Raw genomic sequence first — 22,332 nt, 5'->3', positions numbered from 1 at the left:
TCAAGTGCAATTCAGCCCACCTATAGACTTTCATACCCACGCATCCAGGCTGTATCCATTTCGATATGCTAGTGCTTCTTGTGGTCCCTCTGCATCAAGGATATATGCATACTCACATCGGTCAAAGGCTACCTTGGATTGAGCATTGTAAAAAGCATCGTACTTCTCATTCAAGGCATCTCGAAGGTTGTGCACGGATCCATTGGGATGCAACACACTCCATGGTTCGATGCAAGAAGTCCCTTTGCAGGATTTCAAGACCAAAAGGAGAGCATCAAGCCTTGGAACTACTTTCGAAAGGCTGTGTCCCATGATCTGTGTGTCTTGTGAGTCAACGGCCTGCGCGGTGACATAGAGGTTGTTGATTTGATACGGGTCACTCTAATGTCTTGTCAGCGGTCTAGAATTGCTCATCTTTAGCGGTTCAATGACATACCGTGAGATCATAAAGCTCATGTTCGTTATTGCACCATACAGAATAATAGAGATTGTACTCCTCGCTCAATATACGAACCGCCTTGTAAGTATTGTTCGGCACAGTTGGCTTGCCTGGCTCAGATGTAAGCACCCTAGAACCTCCAGATACTGAAAGCAATGGTAGCAGGGTCTTACCAAGGTTAGATAGTCCTCCCTCAAGCATCGCCTGTCCCCAATATTCAACCGTTACATGCTCGTGCAGGTTTTCCACGCTATTCCCTAGAATGCGCATAGGAGCGCCGTCGAAATCATCCCTCAGCGGAATCCCCGCCAGTTCATAGATGGTCGGAGCCAGGTCGATATGGGTGCTCACAGAGTCTTCCACTGCTCCTTCTGGGATTCCAGGGCCTCGAATGAAAAATGGGACTCGGATATCCTCATCGAACCCACACGTCTTTCCTGGGGGTAGTCGATGCTGGCCGATATGAAAGCCATTATCGGAGGTGTAGATAATATAAGTATTATCAAGCTTGTCACTCTGCTCCAACCGAGTAATGAGGGTATCAACAAGTTCGTCCACGCCCTGCAACGCGCGGAGCCGTTGGCGATAGTAATGGTCATTATACTCGACCTCAGTGTCGTTCCTGAAAGGAAGGTCATGGATCCAACTGACTCCAGTAGGCTGTTCTCTAGTCAGTTTCCTGAAGACCCCCATATAGGAGAAAGACAACTTACGTTCTTAGGGTTGAAGTTGGCTGTACGAGGCACTTTAGCATCAGGGAAAAGGTGCCTGTGGCGGTCTTCTGGGATAGGTTCATCCATCCATAACGGCCCACTTCCGGCACCGTATGTCCCATTCATGTTTGAATGGGGTGCAATTGGCGAGACAGCCAGGAAGAAAGGACGTTCTCCATCCAGGGCGTCTTCCAGGAACCCCATGGCCTTCTGTGTCAGTACCTCGGTTGTATGTCTTCCTAAGTAACTGACTGGGGCATCGTGATTCCGCTGGTAAGTCGCATTCATATAGTCATAAGTGTAGGGATCCAGTAGGAAGTCTGATCCGTTGAAACCAGAAACGTGTGGACTAGCATAAGTCTCGACGGAGTGTGCATTCATCAGCTTTCCCGTGTAATAAGTGTCATAACCCGCTTGTTGCAACCACACGGGGAGAAAGTTCTTATCAAACCCTCCTTGAACAAACTTGGGGTATCCACCTACTCAATGAGTCAGTAAACAATGAAGGCTTTGTCAAGTCAATGCTCTTACCCCACGGCGGGTGAACATCCGTCACGTTGGTGTTATGTGCTAGACGTCCTGTCCACAGACTAACTCTTGACGGACAGCAGAGGGCCGTGGTTACGAAATGGTTGCTGAAGGTGGTTCCTTTGTCCCTCATATGCTTCATAGTCAACGGAGTATAGGATAGCGAGTCCAGTAAGAGATCTTGGTCATCGGACATAATGAAGAGGAAGTTTGGGGGCCGCTGCGAGCCTGGATGCTGGTGGGCAACATGCTTAACGGCATTGGATGAGCCCAGGCTGGCCTCAGTCACTCCAATCAGGCCCAAGGTAGCCAGGATCTGGTTTCTAAACTTCATCATGGACGTTGTACTTCAGTTGAACTCTGGTGATTCGGACAGCCTGGTGACATACCGATGGTATATAAACGTTGCAAAATCTATCGTCTCAACCCATACCTTGAACCATCTCCCCATGGGACCTCGACAGAACCACAGTGATTAGTCTCCACGACGATCCTAACCTCGTAATTAAAGTTTGTACTGTGAAGGATTCGGCGAATATAGTGGAATTCTGCTCCCCACAAAATCGGCGATAGATTAACTTTGATCCTTTTCATTGTCTCTCTGGCTCTCGTTCTTTCCATCGGTTTTTCCTTTTTTTTTTTTTTTTTTTTTTTTTTTTTTTTTTTTTTTTTTTTTTTTTTTTTTTTTTTTTTTTTTTTTTTTTTTGTTTTTTTCTTTTCTGGTAACCTCTTAGATAGTGATATAGCTATTGTACGATACAATCCACATACACTGGATCATCCCAACAAGAAACGCAACCTCGAGGGGATTAGCTAGTGTCTAACATCAAGTCCTGGTTCGCCTTGATGTTATGGATCCCTTGAGACATATTCAAGTCAACCAACTCTCATAACAGTCCGATTGGTTGGTGAACTGAGTAATCATGCCCATTGACTATATTCTAATCATGCAGATACCGGGGGCATGCGCAAAATCTTCAGTAGTGGGTCATATTATCCAAATGCCAAATTACTTGCCTCATCGCCGACGGTAGGTACTAGTTAGCCCCCATGTATCCTGTTTTAATGTTGGCAGTGTCTCCCACCGGGTGGCGTGCTCATCTGTGGTCCCAGGAGAGAAGCGGACACAATCCGTGGCAGTGACCATGTGGAATTTCCCCATTAGGTTGTGTTTACGATGCCATAATTTCAAAGCATGAGGTGTCCCTCGAGAGGCTAGTGGTATATGGATTCAAGAGAGACCCACATTGTCTCATCGCGGGGTCCTTCAAGCTGGCTCAAATTGAATGGGCGGGATGAAAAGCATAGAACGGGTGGTGATCTACAGAGGTTTCTTTTCTTTCCGGGGAGATTGGGCGCACAGGGGTGCTTCAATGCCTGCTACCTTCATCAACCATGCGATAGATACAGCTTCTATTCATACGTCTTACAAAACCACCTTTAAACGCCATCAAATGAGCGACCACCTTATTGACCACCTTCATCACTAGCAGAACTAGAGAATAGGAATAGCAATCTAAACGTCGTATTTCAACTAGACACAAGAATCGTCTGACGAGAAGAGCCTACGAGCTAATCTCCTCCGCGGAAACAACAGTCCCGAAAGCATCGGCCAACTCGTTGAGAACCACCGCCACCAACTGCTCGGCTTCAACCCCAGGAATATGACGATCACCCACGGCATCCTTCACAACAATCACATCGTAGCCCAATTCACTGCCAGCCCTGGCGGTGGTGGAAATACACACGTGTGCCATATACCCGACGAGCACAATCTTCTTCCCCAGGTCTCCCAAGCCGCCCAGGTACTCGTGGAGATCGGTCTGCGCGAAAGAGCTCGGGAAGTTCTTCGTGACGATCTTCTCACCGGCCCTTGGTGCCAGCTCCTCGAACTCTTGCGCTAACGCAGTTCCCGGAGTAAAGACGGGGGCACCGGCCGGCACTTCATGGACCACGTGGACGATATTGGAGCCATTGCCACCATTCCGGTACCGAGACAGTAAGTCGGCGATAACTTTGCGGCTTTCGGCCACATTTTCGACCTTCAGCTGGCCCGAGGCGTATTCATTTTGCGCATCGACAATAATCAGAGTGGAGTCTTTGACAGACGCCGTGGAAGGAGGAATGCCAATGGTTTGGCGGAAGGATTGAGCATTGGAAGCCATGGCTGAACTAGTGACGTTGTCTTAGAGAAAGCGATTTTATGATGATTAGAATAATTTTGGTCTGTTAGAATGAGTAACACAGGTTTAAGTAGGTGAGTGTCTGGTCTGTGGTCGATTGGTGGTCCATCAGCATCATTACATTGACCTAGAAATGGATCTGTAATCGACGGTGGGGTTGTCGGGATCCCGCTGCGGTGGGATGCCGGTGGGCTTCCGGTGGGCTCCGCTCCGGTGGGATTTAATATCCGCTATCGTCAATCTTGTTCTTCTATCCACCGACTAAATTCCTTAGTCTGTTACAGTCTCCGTGTCCATGATGCCTGCGAGCGGCACAACCCGCTTCTATTGTCGCCATCAAGGTTGTAGCGCCAGTTACCGGCGCCAAGAACATCGAACTCGACACGAGAGCCAGCACTCCGGCACTCGAACAGCGAGTTGTCCCTTCTGTGATCGCAGTTTCTCCCGCAGGTGGTGTTACTCTGCAACATTTCCGATTATACGACACCGACTGACTATCACAGCGACACTCTCCGCCGACACATACGGCGAGACCACGAAGAGGAAGAACTACAAAGCTCTCGTGCGACTCGCGCATGCCGTTCCTGTCGCGTAGGCAAAGTTCGGTGTCGAGGGGGCAACCCCTGCAAGCAATGTCGAGAAAAGGGACATCGTTGCATCTTTGAGGATCGAGTTGCTCCTCAGCCAGATACGCCAAATGCACACGCTTGTCTCGATGACGCCATTGATCTGGAACGAGCAGAGAACAATCAAAATGATCCTCGAGAGCAGATTGACCACTATATCCAACTCTACTTTGCTCGCTTCCATCCCCGGTGGCCGTTTCTTCATCGCGCCACTTTCGGTGCTTCGCACGAACCAAACCTCCTGCTGTATGCTGTGGTGATGATCGGCATGTGGGTGTCTGGGAAGGATACCTGCCGGAGGTCCGCACTGGATTTACACAGGAAACTGGGCACGTGTATTCGGCAGCAACAGGTAGCTCTTTTCCCTTCTCTCTCATGCTATGGTTAAGGAGAACTAACAGTCAGCAAAACAATACAGCCAACCTGGCAGGGTTTAAGTAACCAGGAACCAAGACCAGCGTCAGCTTGGCCGATTGCCACCTATCAGGGCGTCCTCCTTTATCTGATATTCTCTCTTCTGTCGGCCCCACACTACTCTCACTCACTTGACTTGACTATCCAGCTTCCCCTGTCAGACCGGAGGATACTAACCGCCCTGGTACAGACCTGTCTGAGACACAATGTGTTCTTTTACCCGGCAATGGTAGGCCGTTATCACGATATCGACGATGTTACCTGTATATGGGTCGGAGTAGAAGAGATAAAGCGCCTGGGCCTAGCTCTGTATAAGGTATGTAACAGGTGCCGGAGCGCTCGCCAAGGTGAACCAGATGGAGACAGTAACTCCCAGTTACTGTGCCTCTCGGACCTACGGTTCCCAGCCCCAGATAGCAATCATTTATGGGAGGCGAAGTCCAATCCAGAACTTTCCACTTTGCTGGCTCAAACCTCCAGAGGCATGAATCCGGACGGTCGAGAAATTAAATTAATATCTGAAAGTGGGGGTTGGCTGGATGATGTTGATCCCGGATTCAATTGGGTTTGATTTCTATTGCATATATAGATTCTATGTAAGGGCTGCACTTATGATGCCAATTAAATAAAGAAAGGAAAGAGTCAACAAGGACGGATGTCCACCGGGGGTGCTTATGAAATAGCATTCGCCTACCAGATGATTCAAGTCACTTCACAGAAAGTGGACGACTGGCAATACTCCTGTGACTTGGCATGAGTATAAAAATGTCCAATATAACAGTTACACGCTACTGAAGCTATAACAACGGTGGTCTACCGAGGCATAATTCGGCTCGATGCGACTTCGGTAGACATTAAGACTTACTGATAGCCCGTGTATCACCAACAACTCACTCCTAAAGTCAAGGCTACCAAATACATATTGAATGAATCCATGCCTAATTAGTCACTTACGCCTACGAGTAGAGCTGAAGAATCCGTAGTGAGGTCATCTTGAAACAAAAACATCTTGAAATTGTCGACAGTTCCTCTATATACGAATACACAGTATCAAACACCAAAGATAATCCCACACGCCACTGACACGGCCACAGTCCCTGTAGCTAATACTGACGAGGAATAGTGAGCTAAATAATCCGAGTGTCCACGCCTGGAGTGAGCCAGCGGACGAGGTCAGCCACCCCTTCCTTCTCAAACACCTTGAGAAGATCGTCCCGGTGCTCGGTGAAATGCTCCCAGGACTCGAAATGGATCGGCACCATAGTCTGGGCACCAGTCACACGCATGAAACGAGCCGCTTGCTTTCCGTCAAACGTGATTTGAATGATGCCATTTGGGTGGGAGAAAAGGGCGTTTCCAAGATTGAGAACTGCAACGGATATGTTCCACTTGTCTTTGATCTTCTCGAATTCGTCGATATACACGGTGTCTCCGGAGAAATACACAACGTTGGGGAGGCCAGCGGCATTGAAACCAAAGGATTCCGACTCCAAGATGAAGCCAGTCACCTCGCCTCCTGGGAAGTGCTTGCACGGGGTTCCCGTAATGCGAAACTCCTTGCCTCCAATCGTGGCGGCAACGGTTTCCCATGGGCGAAGACCGACTACTCCTGGTCGGGGTTGTAGAGTATGTGCTCCGTCGGGAGTTGTGAAGACCTTGCGACCGTCCAGAAGCTGGCGGCCCAAGGGATCCAGGTTGTCCACATGATCCTCGTGGCTTAGCAGGACCGCGTCGATCGGAGGGAGGTCGTGAAGTTGCAATGCCGGACCTTCAATGCTTCGGAGGACACCCGCAGGCGGGCGGCCTTCAAAGCCATAATCCTTGAGGTTTGGGGCCTTTGCCCAGCCGTCATAGATATATTGTGATCCAGCAGGGCAGAACACCGGATCAGTGAGGAAGTTGATGCCGTCAATGTTGATGATGGCAGTGGCGGTGGTAACGTGCGTGATGCTAACAACGCTCTTAAACGAAGATGCCATGGTGAATGATCTGCAGAAGTAGATTGAAGCTTGAGCCAAACGAAGAATGTAGATGAGATCGGAGGCATGGTATTTGGTCTCTTAAATATCCAAAATCTAGCGGAGAGACACATCTATCCTTGTCGATATTGTTCTCCTAGTTATCACTCCCACCGGAGCATTAGTAACTTGCAAACAATTTATAACGATTTTGAGACATAGTCAAATCCATCATCATACCCACCGGAGATTGTTCATTCTTACGAATGTCTCGTTTGTGATTACTCAGTTTACAATGACAGGTATTCTCTTCTGCTGCCTTTTTTCCAGGGATTTCTCATCTGAAGGCGATTGGGTGCCGGTTCCACTTTAACGAATGCTCTTTGCTTCGATATGTTTTGCAAGTCTCCATAAGAAGGGAGAAAATCAGAAAGCCCTGAGTATTACCGTGCGGATATATTAGCGACCCGTCTGTTTCTTTATTTTGCTTAGGTCCATTTAATTTCCATTTTTCCCCTTCTATTCTTTTCCGTCGGGCTGCTCATCTAGGATCGGTCATCCCAGCCCCTGTGCATCCATCCACGATTCACGACCTTTTGCTCCACCAAGCCTGAGCATCATCGGGCTGAAACATGAGTCATTCAAGTACAGTTGATGGAGGATACGCCTGGACTATCGTCCTAGCTGTATTCTGGAATAATGCCCACCATTGGGGAATCTTATCGGTATGGCGGCCTACCCTCTAAACCCTGCAGCTCCAAATTAACCATCGCAGAGCTATGGTGTCTTCTTGGAAGACTTCATCTCAAACTCTAGAATCTCTGGCGGTACCAGTCTGGACTTCGCGTTGGTTGGCGGACTGTCCGCATCGCAGGCACTCGTTATATCCCCTTTGATTACCATGATCCATCGTCGCTTCGGCCTCAGGATAACTATGGCTCTCGGTGTGCTCCTTGAGACGGCAGCCCTCCTGGGAGCGTCCTGGAGCACCAGGATCTGGCAACTCTACCTAAGTCAAGGCGTCTGCTTTGGATGGGGTCTCGGCTTACAGTATCTATCGACCACCTTTATTATTCCACAATGGTTCAGCAGGAAACGAAGCTTGGCTGCAGGTATTACAACGGCAGGTACCGGTACTGGAGGGCTAATATACTCACTGGCAACCCACGCGATGCTGGACCGGTTCGGCAGTGGTTGGTCGTATCGGATTCTGGCCATTATCCAATTCGTTGTCAATACCATCTGTGTACTCCTCTTACGGGATCGCACTGCAGAACCCCGATCAGAAAGGAACAAGTCAATTCTTCGCCTCGGCCTCTGCAAGAAATACGAAACCTGGCTGTTCATTGGCTGGAGCTTTTTCAGCGTAATGGGATTCATGGTCATCTGGTATTCGCTTGCTACCTACTCACGATCCATCGGTTTGTCCGCCAGTGAAGGATCGATCGTAACCGCTGTGATGAACGTGGGCCAGATTCTCGGTCGACCTGCGGTGGGCTATTTTAGTGACGTTTTTGGACGCATCAACATGACCACCTTTGCCACGTTTACCAGCGGGTTGCTCTGTTTACTGCTCTGGGTGTTCGCCAAAACATACACAGCGCTCATTTGCTTTGCTTTGTTTGCAGGAATCCTCTTTGGGACGTTCTGGACGGTAAGTCGCTCTTGATCTCGCCGTTGCCTAGCTCACCGATGTCCATGGCTGATGGAACTCCAGGCGGTTGGGCCACTGGGGGCAGAAGTGGTTGGATTAGATGACCTTCAGTCATTCTTAACGATCATGTGGCTTGTTTGTTCGGTTCCTGCGACCTGTATGTTCCCCGCTTTGATTTCACTCCATTTCCCGTCGCTTCTGCAAGTCTGGTTCTAATCTGTTGGACAGTTGGGGAAGCAATCGGCCTTGAACTTCGCACGTCTGGCAAGGACGAGTTTCTACACACACAACTGTTTACCGGTTTCATGTATATCGGTGCATCTCTATGCACACTGCTTCTGCGAGGCTGGAAGATATCCCAAAAGAAGTCGTCAGAGGCAAGAGAATCGACGCCAGTGTCTGCGGGAGATTGTCGAGGTTCGGAATTTACCCATGACGAGTGTAGTCTCTCCAGTCGGCCCTCTCCTTTTGGGACCTGGGAGAAAGTATGAGTTGGAATATAGAAAAATTGACGGTGGTATCGTTTCGTAACTTAGTACTCAGGAGTATTTAATCGGAAGAAAGTCGCGATCATATCAATGTCCATGGAATCTTTTTGTGCCTGGCGCCTCCCGTGGTTCCAGGCGCCTGGGCCACCAATCGGCAATCGCATGATCGCAGGACAGCCGCGGTAATTACGCGGGCGATCACGTAATAAAAACCGAGATCCCCATCGTCAACAAAAGTATTATTGTTAGCGACTTGACCCTCTGGACCTGGACCAGCCACATGTGGAGGGCAGAAACAAAACAAGACAAGCTTCCTGTCTGCGGCTCCGAGTCACCAGTCATTCTCGCTCTCTCTGCTCCACCAGTCACCCAACCGAATCTTCACCACTGGACCGGATTCTTGCCCCAGACTCAGTAAAACTCCGCAATGGCTGAAACTCCTTCTCGTCCCGAATGAGCCGACGTCACCTCCACGATGGTTTATTTCTCAATTTTCCTATTCCCCATACGGGCACTTTTTTTCTTCCCCCCTAAATCTTTCAAATACCTTTCTACGAGAAGAATGTGGGAGGCCTCGTGACGGTGAGTTTCCCTCCCTCATCTCCCCCGACTTAACTTTGACGCTTCGGCCCGGTGTTAACCCTCCGATCATGGTGGCAGCCGCTGTACAGGATGTCGCAGATCCCCTACGATTCAAACGAGCGTTATCATGCATCGCACGCCAGTAATGACCCGGGTGACGACGATAACATCCCTGGTCCCCGCCGTTCCTCTGCACCGTCCCTCATGAACTCTTTACTCAATCCTTTCCGTGCGCTTCGAGAATCCGGAGCACGACTTGCCACCCGCCTCGGTCGTCCAGCGGATGGAGGGGATGCTCTGGATGCGGCTGCTCATCCCGAACAGTACGGGGCGACGGAGGATGTGCGCCTGCTGGATATGATGCCGGACGGGCAAGTCCCCCCGGACTCGTACCAGTCGAAGCTACAGAATACGTTGGTCTCCGAAGCTCGCTTTCTAGTCCGGAAATTGGGCGTCGGCGGGAAGCTTCCAGAGGATGCCGACGTGCCCGATGACCGTGATGTCAATCGCGGCGTGTTCTCCTACCTCCTGCAGCATCAAATGGATCAGGGTCATCGTCGAAATGTTAGTCAAGCCAGTATTTCCACGGTCGCCTCCGAAGACGAACCTTCCCCGTCGAGAGCCAATAACAAGAAACGTCGGAAGCAAAAGTGGTATGAAGATGAAGAAGGAGATCGGTTGAAGGGCAAACGACCTATGAAACAGATTCGATTAACGAAACATATCGCGGCGATTTTGACCCGCCAACGATACATCATGCTGCTGTGCCGTGCAATGATGAAATACGGCGCGCCAACCCATCGTTTGGAAGAATACATGCGGATGACAGCCAACGTGCTTGAGATCCAGGGCCAGTTCATGTACTTACCAGGGTGCATGATCGTCTCCTTCGACGATCCGCTCACCAGGACCGCCGAAGTGCACATGATTTCGGTCGTGCAGGGGTTGGAGCTGGGACGTCTCGCACGCACGCACAACATCTATAAAAACGTGGTCCATGACCGAGTCAGCGTCGAACAGGCCATCAGCGAACTCAACCAGCTCATGGAACGTAAAAGTCGCTACCATAGCGCGTGGAGCTTGATCTTTCTCTCCGGTTTAGCCAGTGTGGCCGTCGGGCCCTGGGCCTTTGACGCGCGGCCGATCGATATGCCGATTATCTTTGTCCTCGGCTGCCTGCTCGGGTTCATGCAGAACGTCCTCGCCCCGGCGTCACCCGTCTATTCCAACGTCTTCGAGGTCAGCGTTGCTATCCTGATGTCGTTCTTGGCACGTGCGTTTGGTAGCATTCGCGTCGGGGGTGAGCCGGTGTTCTGTTTCTCTGCTCTGACCCAGTCCTCGATCGCGCTGATCCTGCCGGGGTTCTCCGTTCTGTGCAGCAGTCTTGAGCTGCAGTCGCACCAGATCGTGGCTGGCTCGATCCGCTTAGTTTATACGATCATCTACTCCCTCTTTTTGGGATACGGAATCACGGTGGGCATCACGATCTATGGTCTCCTCGACAGCAATGCCACCACGGAGTCCTCTTGCCCGTCGGCGAGTCTCTCGATCTATGGTAACGAATACATTCAGCACTTTGTCTTCGTCGCGATTTACTGTGCCGTCGCCGCGGTGCTCAACCAGGCGCGGTGGAAGCAACTCCCGGTCACGGTTTTCTTGGGTGTGAGCGGGTACGTCGCGAACTATTTCAGCCAGGCGTTGGATAGTCGACTGGCGAGTACTATTTCTGCGTTTGCCATTGGTCTGCTGGCCAACCTGTATTCGCGCCTGTGGCATGGGCATGCGGCGGCGGCGATTGTGCCAGGTATGTTCACCCTGGTCTCGTCAGGTCTGGCCACGAGCGGATCGATCATGTCGGGGTTGGCCTATGCTGAGTCGGTCAAAAATAATACGGTTGCTAAAGCGTCCGGCTCCAACACGGCCGTACAACAGTCCTTGTACGGTCTGGGCCTCAGTATGGTTCAAACCGCCCTGGGTATCACCGTGGGTTTGTTTTTTTCGGCCTTGGTCGTGTATCCCCGCGGCAAACAGCGAAGCGGACTGTTCAATCTTTGAAATTGGTTGTAATATAGTGAAGAAATCTATTCAGTATTTAGTATTATTTTTGACTTATACACACTTGGTCGTTTCTGTTGGCGAGCTATTTGATCAGTATTTTTGTCGTATATCCCTCTGTCCCTCCCCCTCTTCCCCCCCTACTTTCCTCTTAGAGTACACATGAAAATACGAGGGTATCTCCCCATGCAGTTTTTAAATTAGGGAGATTATGTCCATGTTATGTGAAAACACTTTGAGCAACGGGCTATGCTTGACCCAAGAACCAACATATATATATATCCAGGATCCGCGTACAGCTCCGTGGAACTTCGGAACTTGATCCATTAATACTTCAAATCCACCAGTATACCACGAAAGTAACCGACTCTCGAAGAACTCCACTGCTCACTGTTCATCGAATGATACACTTCTGACCATGAACTAACCATGTAGAAACTGTGAAAGGTTCTCTCCATGCCTTCCATGAGAAGCTGGGGCCTTTAGCAGGCGGCCGTTGCCAGGAGAACGTTTCCTGATAACCCAGGCATACTTGTGAGAGGTCCCGCGTTCGATCCACGGCTCGGGCCGAGTCTTTTCTTTTTTCTTCTTGGTTGTCTCACTCCCATCACACATCAACTACTGTTCTTGTCTGGAAGTATCTTCCCCCCGACAAGTAACATATCCCTTGGTATACCTCCACGTTCATACTCTAGACTGGAAAATACCTGAAAAAGCTTCCTCAGCGTACGTTGGGGGAGAGTGAATTTCTCTAATGCGCGTTCTTGACAATATGAAATTCCTTCAATGACTGACCTCCAACAATGTTTTACTCGATCTTACCTACTGCATGGACCCCGCATGGAGCTCGTCCGAGGCATCAAAACTCAGGAGAGGCAACTCGAAGGCCCACAAGCTGGGCCTTTCCTCAAGTCCGAAGGGTCAATGCATGTACGCCGATGGGAGACGGCTCCGCTCGAACGCTAGAACCTCTTGTAATGTTTATACATTCTGCAGATGGTATCACACCCAGTTCGACCAAATGTTCACGCTACCAGAGGGCTCGGCCCCTTGGGTTACATCGCTCGGTTGCAGCTTAGAATGCAGCAAGGGGGAGCGGAGAGAGGTTCAATGGATCCCAAGTAGCAGGTAGCTTCCCAAGTGACTTTTTTTCAACAATGCACTGGACTGCACAAGGACATTCTTCGCTACCAGGCAGATACAGCATCGGTGCTGCAGCTGAGGCGCCGCATGATAGCCTGTCATGCATTTGGAAGTGAGGAAACTCTAACTTGTACCGGAGAGATTTCTTCCAGTTAGACACGCCGAATACGATGTTACTCCCTAGACCGACGGAACCAGCTATTGCCAAGCACACTAATATACCAACGAAGTATTCTTGGTAGGGACGACGCTATTTGAGAGGTGGATGAATATCGTATTGCCCCTTTCGCCTCATGCCCAGTCGTGGTATATTGCCTGATCTACTAGAATAATACGAGGTTCTGCAGCGCACGCCCCAAACTAATCTGGGAGGAAGATCAGGCTCGTCCCGGATCTGCAAAGATCTACTTTAACCGCCCAATTATATTCTCGCGGGGTGCACTGACAGGATTATACTCTCTCTGCACTGAAATCAAGAAGATTCAAATCTGCCAAGGCCGTATAGGGAAAATACGGATAACTCTATTGAGTTTAGTGTTGGACAGCAATGATGGTGATACGAGGGGAATCAATATAGCCTCTTCTTCTATCTCGTATAGACCCTTGCTGCTTGATCATACGCTCCGACAGGTTTAATGACGGCATGCATCTGCGACTATCAGATGGTGGCTCAGCGTTGAATAAACCATGGGCATGGTAATCGTAGCATATAAAGCCACCCTACATCCTCCCATCGAGTTCCGTTCAGCAGCCATAGTCTCAAATTCCACACACTTATCCAGCCATTACCTTGTCACAGTAGCAAGATGAAGTTCTCTCTTATTGCTCTTGCCACCCTCTTGCCCGCGACGGCCTTCAGCGCAGCAATGCCCGAGGACGCCGCAGATGCCGCCCCGACCTTTTACACTGGATCAGATATTCCTGCCTTGAACCTCGAAGAGCGAGACCTGGAGAAGCGAGCTGTCAGCGGATATGTCAAGGCCGATGGGCTCCGCTACCGGACTTGTCCCCGGACCACCTGCACCGCCGTTGGTCAATATGCCAAGGGCACTAAGCTCAGCCTGGTCTGCTACACTCGGTCCAACACTACACCAGTCAATGGTGACAAGTAAGTTTATCTCGGTAGACAGGACATAGGGGGCAGAGCTAATCACATTGCCACTAGGGGCTGGGCCAAGTTGACGAATGGCTACTGGGTTGCGATGGCGAACGCTGCGTATATCGGATGGAGCGGTGAGTTGATCTTAACCGGAAATAATGGGGGAACAGAGACTGATATTATTCTGTTAGGCCCACTTCCCGCCTGTTAGGATGATATATTGCACTCTTGGGACGGATGGCAGGCGCTTTGGAATGATATAACTGGAAATGACAGTTGGACACAAGGATTGCTTCATTAGGGACCATGGATTTCCTCATGTACATACATGGTCCAGCTTGAGAGTTGATGAATCATTTGCCATTTCTTCAGACCAGTGAAGCACGTATCCCCGTAGTCGGTACCCAGTGTAAATACCTAGCGCGAGGTCATAGGGTTGAAGAAACAGTACTGGCTGTATACTTTGATTCTAGTAGTGAAGCACGGAAAGCCCAAACTGGATGGTCGAACCACGGTTTGAAGAGGCTTAGTTTCAATATATTTTCCAGTTCTACCACTGATGTACTATTCCATTACACTCATAGATATGTACCGTGGAAAGTAGTTATCGAGCCATGGTATTGCTACGGTAGATTTTGGAAATCGACCATGGTTTTTATTTTAAGAAATCTAAAAATATACATCCTGTATAGTAAACCTAAAACACGAAAAGAAAATTTGACATATCTTCCGCTTTCGCACTCATTGCCTGAAGAGCTCTATACCATGGAACAGTCATTCAGATACTGGAACCTGACTGGGTTAGTGCGCCGGACTGCGCCAGGCTGACCGCAAGGCTATCGATTGAACCTCGGGCATTCAAAGAACGAACATTCGGTTCGCTTGAGTCGAACGTACAGCCGTTGGTGCCGTTCGCAAGGATACCCCTCGTGTGGCCACAAGTACCTTGAGCGGACATGCCGCCGAATATGCCACCAGGCGATCCACTAGGGCAAAGCAGACCCTTATAAATGGACCATAAGATTGCCCGGGTGCTGCATAGCAGTTGGGATCCCTTGTCATGATACAGTATAACCATAGGATATAAGAATACCCATCCATGTATTTACATCGTGTCCCACGATATGGGATCAATACAAAATATTAGCTGAATAATACCGCTGGCTGATCGACTACTTAGCATTCATTCTACCGACAACATCATCACCATGACCCTGATGAATGTACTATCCCGAATGCGTCCGTCGGAAGAGGCAATATGATATAGGTTGGTCAAAGGAATTCGAAGACCATAGAGCAGATCAGCATTTTCATTCGCAGGAATATAGTGACTGTTCAACGGGATGAGCATACTATTGATATAACAACAACTCTCATGCTATGTAAGCAGTGGTACATACGATCGTAGGTCCGGACCACAAAAGGGTCAGGCTTTAGAAAGCTTCACTTACAATCTAACCCATCCCAGTGCACAGTTCGACTGTCCCTGAGTCGTGCAGACTCACTCATTGTTTTTCTGGCAATACACTCGCCGCGTAGGACTACATTGCGTCGATCACCGATCAAGACAGACATCGAAAAGCAATATACTCAGCTACCGTTACTACCAACTAATAGCTGGCCCTTTCATCACGATGAATGCTAATAATACCAAGCCACACCTCTTACTCAGTCGTTTAGCAACCCAAGACCATCTGGACCAATACTGCGCCTGCTCCTGTTTCATAGCGTCCTGGGCCGAGTTCAAATACGGGAAATCCTGCTTTGGGGCTGGCAGGTCCAGGAACTCGCATAATGGGCTCCACCCGTCACTTGGATGGAATTCCAAAAGCCTCTCCTTCGGCACGGTGTGGCGAACGAAGTCATTATGATCATCAAAAGACTTTAGAATTGCCGGCTGTGCCGATGGACTGTAGGGCACGAGGCCCTTGGATAAAATAGACATGGTCTGACCGAGGAATCGATAGTATGGTCCAGAGAACTCATCATCAAAGAAACTCAACACCGGCCAGGACTTTCAAGAAAGGATTTCAAGGAGGAAGGTCTGCATGGATCTGGACCATGCATCACGATGACGCGTTGTCAGAATCAATTTGGTGTCTGGGTATGCTGCGATCATTTCCTGAACGAAAAAACAGCAGGGGTCCGCTGAGGCAGCCTGGTAATGATATAGATTAATATCATCTGTACCAGATCCTAATAGTGGGTATGATGTGGAAGGTCATCTTGTCTTCTGTTGCTTGGAAGAGAAAGTAGAAGGCGGAGATTCTGGTCTTACATCGTAGTTCCAAAGCATTCGATCGAAGTCCTCTCCCTTAAACGGCGTACCGATTCCATCATACTTTGCTTGTAGGGCCTCTAACCAAAGCTGAAAGTGTTGATTGTTTTTGTTCTTGCCAATTTCGTTGTAGTGGTATGTGTTGAACCCCAGAGATTTCAGAGCTGCGTATAGAGCTACGACCTGGACATTAGATACTTGGTTTGTGACAATTAACTCGGTTTCTGACGTACAAGTGGTACCTGTCCGTGGCAATCCCAATATAAGAACTCTCATGGGCTTCGGCCGCGGGATAATTGGCAACATTGGTTCGTAAAAATGCATACTGTTGACGCTCAATGAGATAATCAGACAAGGACACGAGCAGAGGATGACGGAAATTCTGTAGTAGGAACAGCGCATATCTTGTAAATATGTTCTACGTGATACAGTACACCTGCCAGACTAACTAGCAAACTCAACTTCATCGATAAATAGTTCCATCGGTGGGTCATATGTAAGGGCTGCAGTCTTGGTGTCGATCCGGAAATGATCACCCTCCAACAATGGACCATCCAGTGTCAGCCATACCAGGAGTGCAATTATTCTCAAGTTTGTATTGATAGCTTGGTGCCATAGTGGAACCCCAAACGACTATCAGCATTGCACTATGATCTGGTTCCGCCGCCTCCGGTGATCTCTGAAGAATCGTTCCATTTACATTCTTCTGCCGGTACAAAAAAGCAAATTTTATGCTTCCCAGGCCCGAAAAAAGCTCACCTCCTGCATATCTCGGCATACTCATCGCTACTCTGCAGTCGGCTGGTATCACATTATGGCTGCTGGTACTATTATCTCCCTCCCCGTGCAGGGAATATCGATCCATGATGTAGTCGTACGAGGCTAATTAGAGCATTCAACATAGCCATTTGACGTTTTCAAATTTCGATCATCTTACCCCAGGTGAAAATGTTACCCACGAAATGTCCACCCGCTGTGAGAATTACTAGACCTATTACTGACCATGAAAGACGAGCGAAAGCAATCAAAAGACAGTATCTATGGTCAAGTAGACACAGAGATATATGGCCATCTATCTACTCAACTATAGTGAGGTACGTCTGTTGTCGATAGAGATACACTGCCATGCCTATATCTTTTCTGATCGCAGGGAATTGACCGATGATCGAGCTAGAGTGTTTGAATTCCTGCCTGAGGGAAGCAGGGACATTTCTTGAATATCTTATTACACCTGCCACAGCCTTCTTGCCTAAGCCAACGTTCACATGTTTGCCTGGCTCGGTGGACAACTATTCATTGGCCAGCTCCTATACATAGGCCATGGTTTCACAGTGCGCCAACAGACATATAGTTTTACACTGTAGTTGTATACAATCAGCTAGACCCACATCTCAGTAAGGCTATCATGCACCCCTGCTTTCATCCGACTCATCCAGCAATTGAACTTGTATACCAAGCTCTATAAAGTGCTCCTCGCCCCACTGTCGTTTGTAAGTACTTGATAACACTAAGTATTCCATGATTCTACTCACGCGCTGTGTGGCCACAAATCCAGTAATAACGCTTCCTTGAGGACGCTCATCAAGGAATCGGCTATCTGCCGAGAGCACACCTGGGCTACTGGAGCCGTCGCGTAGTTTGCCAGGGTGGAACTCCATTTCTCGATTCAGGTTTGTAGTGACCTGCTAATGTTAGAGATAGAGTGTGGGCATCGGGGGAGGAGGAATGCCTATACCCTTAAGCCGTAAATAGTGCTGGAGTCGCTAGGACCAGTTGTCCTCCCTACGACGTCGATGATGCGTTCACCCCCTGGCCCATCAACCGAAAATGTTAATGCCTCGCCAGAGGTACATGTACCAAAGCGCAAGGTCTTATCAGTGTAGTTGAATGTCATTCCAAGGATCGGAGAGAACTCAGATGAAACATGTACCTCCATGCTGATAAGTGAATCAAGCCACTTGCCATCGGGCCCTCCGAAGTCGATATTCAGCAATGGACGATAGGGTATCCCTGCGTTGTCCGGCTGGAACTGATAAATCCGTAGATTGTCATAGCTGGATAGTTTATATTGCCACAAATATGAATCAGGCAAGGTGAGATCGAGAGGATAATCCTGCCAAAAGGGACTATCAGACGTGTCAGTCCGTGCTTCGTCATGAATGGTTCCAATAGCGGTTAGTTTATATGGCTTGCACTCGTTAGCTATTGAATCGATTTTGATAGAAAAAAAAAAGCTTACATCTGTACCAGCAAGGATATGATATATCCCGCTGGCCGAATGAGGGATTTGCAGGACGCCATGGCTCATGTTCTCATCACTCGAATCCCCAACCCAGTCGGATAGAGTGTTTCCGCCGAAATGAAAGCGTATCCCCCGAAGACCTTCTGGGCAAAAGGCAACTTCGATTTGATTGAATGTGCTCCCGGGAGACACATTGATCGTTATCTCGTCGGTCAAGTCCCCATATCCGACGGCCTGTTCTGTTGTCACTTGTGCATCTGGAGAATGATGACTGATGCCAGAAATGAACACCCGTGCCCCTAGTTGTACGGTTGATATTTTGATTTCTCCACCATGCAACATGGTATGTGGGAACGCGCTAAGCCGGTAGCGAGGTACGCGGCATCCATGTGGAAGAATTTCCAATTCCACGCTGATGTATGCCGTGTAGATGTTTTCCGCACGCCATTGGGTCAACCCCTCTGATACCAGCCAATTCCCAGGCCTGAACTCCAGACAGTTAGCCCGACGGCCACGAGGCTCGTTCGATCGTCTGATGTCTGCTTCTACTACACATGCTATTGGTTCCAGGAGCACACGGATTCTCTTGCGGTTCAGCAGGGAGAGTCTTTCGGGTGATTGATCGTTGGTCTGAAGGATAGAAGCTGTGCCGCGATATAAACGGTACCAATCCCGTTTTTGTTCCAGATCAGGGAAGAGGAAATCCATGTCGTTGCCTCGAGCAAACTGCCTCTTCCAGAAGGATTGTGGTAGGCTGGAGAATAACACGCGCTGTGCAAGCTCTCGGCATGTACACTTTAAGTTCAGGAGCTCAGGGACCGACAAGTACGATACAACTTCATGAAACAGTTCTAGAGACATTCGGCCAAAGGAGTTAAGGTATCCGGTATTGATATCGGTAGACGACGTAGGATACTCCAAGTTGTATTCCCGTCCGCCACCCACATCCGGTGCGCTCTCCTCCAGCTTCTCCAGTAGTGGAATAGCGTATGGATCCGCTTTCAAAAGCAGTGGCATGTCCTCCGGCATGGGCACGTCGTCATACGCTCTTTGCCAACGTTCAGCACCCCCATAATCATGACCGAAAGAGAGACTAGATCGGAGTGGTGATGGGGTGCAGCTAAACTGATTATACAGAGACTGGGCAATTGCCTCCGAGTCAATTGTATGCCATAAACGATCCTGCAGTAGCATCCAGCATGAATCATGGAGACCAAAGCCGTGCAAATGTGATTCCATTCGCAGTAATTCCACATCTTCCAGCTCCAAAGCGTTCAGGTAGTCCAATTCTTCGTCTAATGGAGCAACAAGATTCTCACGGGGGTCAAGAAAACCTACACCCGTGATGAAATTGTCACAGTAGTCCTCTCTGGCCGCAGCACGTACTTCGGCGTACCATGGGCGCCGAGTGTCGGGGGCTTCTTCCAGGTCTTCGCACAGAAGAACCACCCCACATATAGGGCAGTACTTATGGGCCTCAAACATATCCCGGATTTCTGGATCCATGGTATGGTTGTTTATGTAGCAATCTGGGTCGATGATTTCATGTCGGTGGTGACCGAAGTTTCAGATTTTTCTCGGGATTGATGATTAACCGCACCCGCCAGTTGACTCTCTGTTGATGCCAAGAACCCATTATCATCCTCCAAGCTCAATACATTCTTGAAGTGCAGCATTGTAGTAGATTGATAACTGGTTCCGTCCGTAAGGGGCTACAGGGAGTTGTGCTTAATCTTCAAACATCCTATCCGTTATATCCAAGACACCATTTGAAACCCCTCTATGGAACCAAGACGAGGGATCTCTTTGAACCACTTTGAATGGGCTCTTGTGTTAATGCTCACATTGATTTCCTTGCACATTTGCATGGCAGGTATGGTATGTCAAGCAGACAATATCAGAATTTACAACAATGGTCCGGCGCTATATGAAGCTAGGGGAATCTGATTCATTCCCATGTTGTGGTCTGTTGGTACCTCTCGGCACCTTTCCAACGTTTCAATTTACGCTATTCCCCGTTCACCTTGGTGGGTTATGACGAACAGATTGACTATAAGTCCTCACCTATGATGTCGGCTGCAGACCTTTAGAAGTCATCAACAAAGAGATATAGGACAAAGCAAATTAATACGGAATAAGTAAAATGGTTATTCTTCAGAGTCCTACACTAAGATTAACTAAACACGCGTTAAAGAGCCCTTGGCCTTCCCTATGAATCGTGGTACTCAACTTTCTGGTCAGCATTGAGAAATTTTCAGAAGGAAAATTGTCGCGTCTCTAGATGCAGCGCCTGGATCGTTGGGCAGCATGATGGTACTCCCCTGTGCACCGATAAATTGGAATGGTCAAGTCAAAATCGGCGTAGTATAGATCTCGATGCAAGCCTTCTCCACAAAGTTCCGCCAGCCGGGGTACAACGCCCTTGGAATGATAGAGATCCGATCGCCAGGTTGAAGGTTTCGAACCCACCGCAGGTTCTGATCCCTATGGTAGATAATCTCATGGCACATGGTTTTCTTGCTTGCGTGCACATTAGTCGCCAGCCGCAAGTTCGCATCTTTAGAGATATCATCTCTCCCCGGCGGCCTGGCGATGCTAAGGTCAAACCATGTCCAAGAATTATTGAAGGAGCCATGATCCTGGGGATAACTACTCCACCCCTGGTCATGGCTCCAGATTGTAATTTGGATCTTTCGCACGGGGTACCGCTCGCCTTGAATGGGTGCCGATGTCAAATATGGTGGTTGCCCATGACAGTCCCTCTCCTCATATTGCATTTCGTCTGCCCTAGAGATCCGAGATAGAAGCCAATATTCGGCGTAATCTAACACCTCGAGGACGATTTCGGACGGTAGCCATTGTTTCAGAATATTGAAAACCGAAATAACATCGTTCGAATGGCGGGGGTAGTGCGTGTCCTTTTGATCGATCGGGGCTGCCATGACTCCGAGCGAGTTTGATATCGAAAGGAGAAAGAGACAAGAGAGACTAAGGTGTTCCTCCTGAGTTAAACGGGCCCGATACCCAGTCTTTTGGCCGGTTGAACCGTCGAACTTAGGACAAGTCGCCTGTCCTACATTTAATACACCCTGTCACCTGACCAAGGATATCACATGCCTTGCCATTACCTGGACGGCCTGGTTGCCTTGGGCAGCCATCTTTTATGGCATGGGAATGCAAGACATCATGTAACAAGCTGATTAACCGATCTTTACAAAATCAAACACTTCTTCTAAGCTCGCTTTCATATGATACTTCCGATATACGAGTATGATTGAAGTACTGGAATAGAAATTTAGAGATCGATGATTGAACAAGCCAAATGGAAGGGGATAATGAGAAGAGTCATGTAGGTTTCTGTCGCCTTTCGGTAAGAGTCAATCGCCTATTCCGTGTTCTTATTTGGTTCTCTCTTCCATAATCAAGGTTTGGTAACGTTGAATGATGCAGGATAATTGAAAGCCCAGTTTTGGAGTAAAGAGAGGAGGAAGTTAAATGTAGCCACTGGCAGGGTTGAGATACGGAAGTCGAAGCAAGGAACCTTGTATCCCAGACCAAGGTACAGTCTTGCATAAGTTGAATTTGCTATAATATCCAGCAAATTATTATCTCGTTAATGATCTACTTAGATACCCTTCGACCGTGTATAGTAAACAGCTCTTTACCAGAATACGCCCTCAAGGCATAGCACAACCAAATACGAGCGATTGGATTTGGCAGCAAGTGAATATTGGATATCATTGACGAACAACCGGTGAGTTGCATATAGTCCTTGTATCAATTGAAGAAACTCCTTTCACTATAGTGATACCAGCTTTGATGACCAGGGGTTGCTATTTCCTCTCTATACTTTCATCCTCTTTGCCCTCCCCATGTTGTGATCACATTGCGAGAACGAATCTAAATTTCCACAGATACCTTGTATGTCTG

At 48.8% G+C, this 22,332-nt stretch overlaps 9 protein-coding genes across 9 annotated transcripts; 4 read left to right on the top strand and 5 right to left on the bottom strand.

Moving 5' to 3' along the window:
• Window positions 1–30: 30 nt before the first annotated feature.
• BDV37DRAFT_274748 (sulfatase family protein) lies at window positions 31–2,014 on the bottom strand (the record flags this gene model as incomplete). The annotated part of the gene is made up of 5 exons (XM_032085294.1): window positions 31–381; window positions 437–549; window positions 613–1,099; window positions 1,153–1,631; window positions 1,684–2,014. The coding sequence occupies 5 exons, from the start codon at window positions 2,012–2,014 to the stop codon at window positions 31–33; spliced, it is 1,761 nt and encodes a 586-aa protein (XP_031937441.1).
• A 1,106-nt stretch (window positions 2,015–3,120) lies between these two features.
• BDV37DRAFT_258670 (putative isochorismatase family hydrolase) lies at window positions 3,121–3,972 on the bottom strand. Its single transcript, XM_032083072.1, has one exon. The coding sequence runs from the start codon at window positions 3,843–3,845 to the stop codon at window positions 3,246–3,248; it is 600 nt and encodes a 199-aa protein (XP_031937440.1). The 5' UTR covers window positions 3,846–3,972; the 3' UTR covers window positions 3,121–3,245.
• A 168-nt stretch (window positions 3,973–4,140) lies between these two features.
• BDV37DRAFT_258669 (uncharacterized protein) lies at window positions 4,141–5,628 on the top strand. Its single transcript, XM_032083071.1, has 3 exons — window positions 4,141–4,313; window positions 4,367–4,841; window positions 4,908–5,628. Exons 1-3 carry the CDS (start codon window positions 4,159–4,161, stop codon window positions 5,472–5,474), a joined length of 1,197 nt encoding a protein of 398 aa, XP_031937439.1. The 5' UTR covers window positions 4,141–4,158; the 3' UTR covers window positions 5,475–5,628.
• A 362-nt stretch (window positions 5,629–5,990) lies between these two features.
• Window positions 5,991–7,122, bottom strand: BDV37DRAFT_213656 (MBL fold metallo-hydrolase). Its single transcript, XM_032080055.1, has 2 exons — window positions 7,106–7,122; window positions 5,991–7,018 (listed from the first exon to the last, which is right to left on the bottom strand). The coding sequence occupies exon 2, from the start codon at window positions 6,880–6,882 to the stop codon at window positions 6,031–6,033; it is 852 nt and encodes a 283-aa protein (XP_031937438.1). The 5' UTR covers window positions 6,883–7,018; window positions 7,106–7,122; the 3' UTR covers window positions 5,991–6,030.
• Window positions 7,123–7,493: 371 nt separating this feature from the next.
• On the top strand, window positions 7,494–9,006 carry BDV37DRAFT_286980 (major facilitator superfamily domain-containing protein; the record flags this gene model as incomplete). The annotated part of the gene is made up of 4 exons (XM_032088032.1): window positions 7,494–7,586; window positions 7,637–8,515; window positions 8,579–8,672; window positions 8,744–9,006. The coding sequence occupies 4 exons, from the start codon at window positions 7,494–7,496 to the stop codon at window positions 9,004–9,006; spliced, it is 1,329 nt and encodes a 442-aa protein (XP_031937437.1).
• Window positions 9,007–9,269: 263 nt separating this feature from the next.
• Window positions 9,270–11,688, top strand: BDV37DRAFT_258662 (threonine/serine exporter family protein). The gene has a single exon (XM_032083070.1). The coding sequence runs from the start codon at window positions 9,676–9,678 to the stop codon at window positions 11,638–11,640; it is 1,965 nt and encodes a 654-aa protein (XP_031937436.1). The 5' UTR covers window positions 9,270–9,675; the 3' UTR covers window positions 11,641–11,688.
• Window positions 11,689–13,589: 1,901 nt separating this feature from the next.
• On the top strand, window positions 13,590–14,093 carry BDV37DRAFT_286978 (uncharacterized protein; the record flags this gene model as incomplete). The annotated part of the gene is made up of 3 exons (XM_032088031.1): window positions 13,590–13,891; window positions 13,949–14,016; window positions 14,074–14,093. The coding sequence occupies 3 exons, from the start codon at window positions 13,590–13,592 to the stop codon at window positions 14,091–14,093; spliced, it is 390 nt and encodes a 129-aa protein (XP_031937435.1).
• A 3,131-nt stretch (window positions 14,094–17,224) lies between these two features.
• On the bottom strand, window positions 17,225–20,336 carry BDV37DRAFT_213619 (uncharacterized protein). The gene is made up of 4 exons (XM_032080054.1): window positions 18,400–20,336; window positions 17,896–18,348; window positions 17,693–17,842; window positions 17,225–17,641 (listed from the first exon to the last, which is right to left on the bottom strand). The coding sequence occupies exons 1-4, from the start codon at window positions 19,906–19,908 to the stop codon at window positions 17,564–17,566; spliced, it is 2,190 nt and encodes a 729-aa protein (XP_031937434.1). The 5' UTR covers window positions 19,909–20,336; the 3' UTR covers window positions 17,225–17,563.
• A 227-nt stretch (window positions 20,337–20,563) lies between these two features.
• BDV37DRAFT_258659 (uncharacterized protein) lies at window positions 20,564–21,530 on the bottom strand. The gene has a single exon (XM_032083069.1). The coding sequence runs from the start codon at window positions 21,342–21,344 to the stop codon at window positions 20,748–20,750; it is 597 nt and encodes a 198-aa protein (XP_031937433.1). The 5' UTR covers window positions 21,345–21,530; the 3' UTR covers window positions 20,564–20,747.
• Window positions 21,531–22,332: the final 802 nt, after the last annotated feature.

This window comes from Aspergillus pseudonomiae, assembly GCF_009193645.1.
Source record: "Aspergillus pseudonomiae strain CBS 119388 unplaced genomic scaffold BDV37scaffold_84, whole genome shotgun sequence".
NCBI classification, from domain to species: Eukaryota; Fungi; Ascomycota; class Eurotiomycetes; order Eurotiales; family Aspergillaceae; genus Aspergillus; species Aspergillus pseudonomiae.
Note: the sequence above shows the minus strand (reverse complement) of the source record. Positions and strands in the feature narration are given on the sequence as shown.

Coding starts and splice junctions, on each gene's coding strand:
- BDV37DRAFT_258670 (XM_032083072.1), bottom strand. CDS start 3,845: ATGGCTTCCAATGCTCAATCCTTCCGCCAAACCATTGGCATTCCTCCT.
- BDV37DRAFT_258669 (XM_032083071.1), top strand. CDS start 4,159: ATGATGCCTGCGAGCGGCACAACCCGCTTCTATTGTCGCCATCAAGGT. Junction 4,314..4,366: donor GATCGCAGTTTCTCCCGCAG/GTGGTGTTACTC, acceptor TGACTATCACAG/CGACACTCTCCGCCGACACA. Junction 4,842..4,907: donor CGTGTATTCGGCAGCAACAG/GTAGCTCTTTTC, acceptor AAAACAATACAG/CCAACCTGGCAGGGTTTAAG.
- BDV37DRAFT_213656 (XM_032080055.1), bottom strand. CDS start 6,882: ATGGCATCTTCGTTTAAGAGCGTTGTTAGCATCACGCACGTTACCACC.
- BDV37DRAFT_258662 (XM_032083070.1), top strand. CDS start 9,676: ATGTCGCAGATCCCCTACGATTCAAACGAGCGTTATCATGCATCGCAC.
- BDV37DRAFT_213619 (XM_032080054.1), bottom strand. CDS start 19,908: ATGGATCCAGAAATCCGGGATATGTTTGAGGCCCATAAGTACTGCCCT. Junction 17,843..17,895: donor GCACTATTTACGGCTTAAGG/GTATAGGCATTC, acceptor TAACATTAGCAG/GTCACTACAAACCTGAATCG. Junction 17,642..17,692: donor GATTTGTGGCCACACAGCGC/GTGAGTAGAATC, acceptor TACAAACGACAG/TGGGGCGAGGAGCACTTTAT.
- BDV37DRAFT_258659 (XM_032083069.1), bottom strand. CDS start 21,344: ATGGCAGCCCCGATCGATCAAAAGGACACGCACTACCCCCGCCATTCG.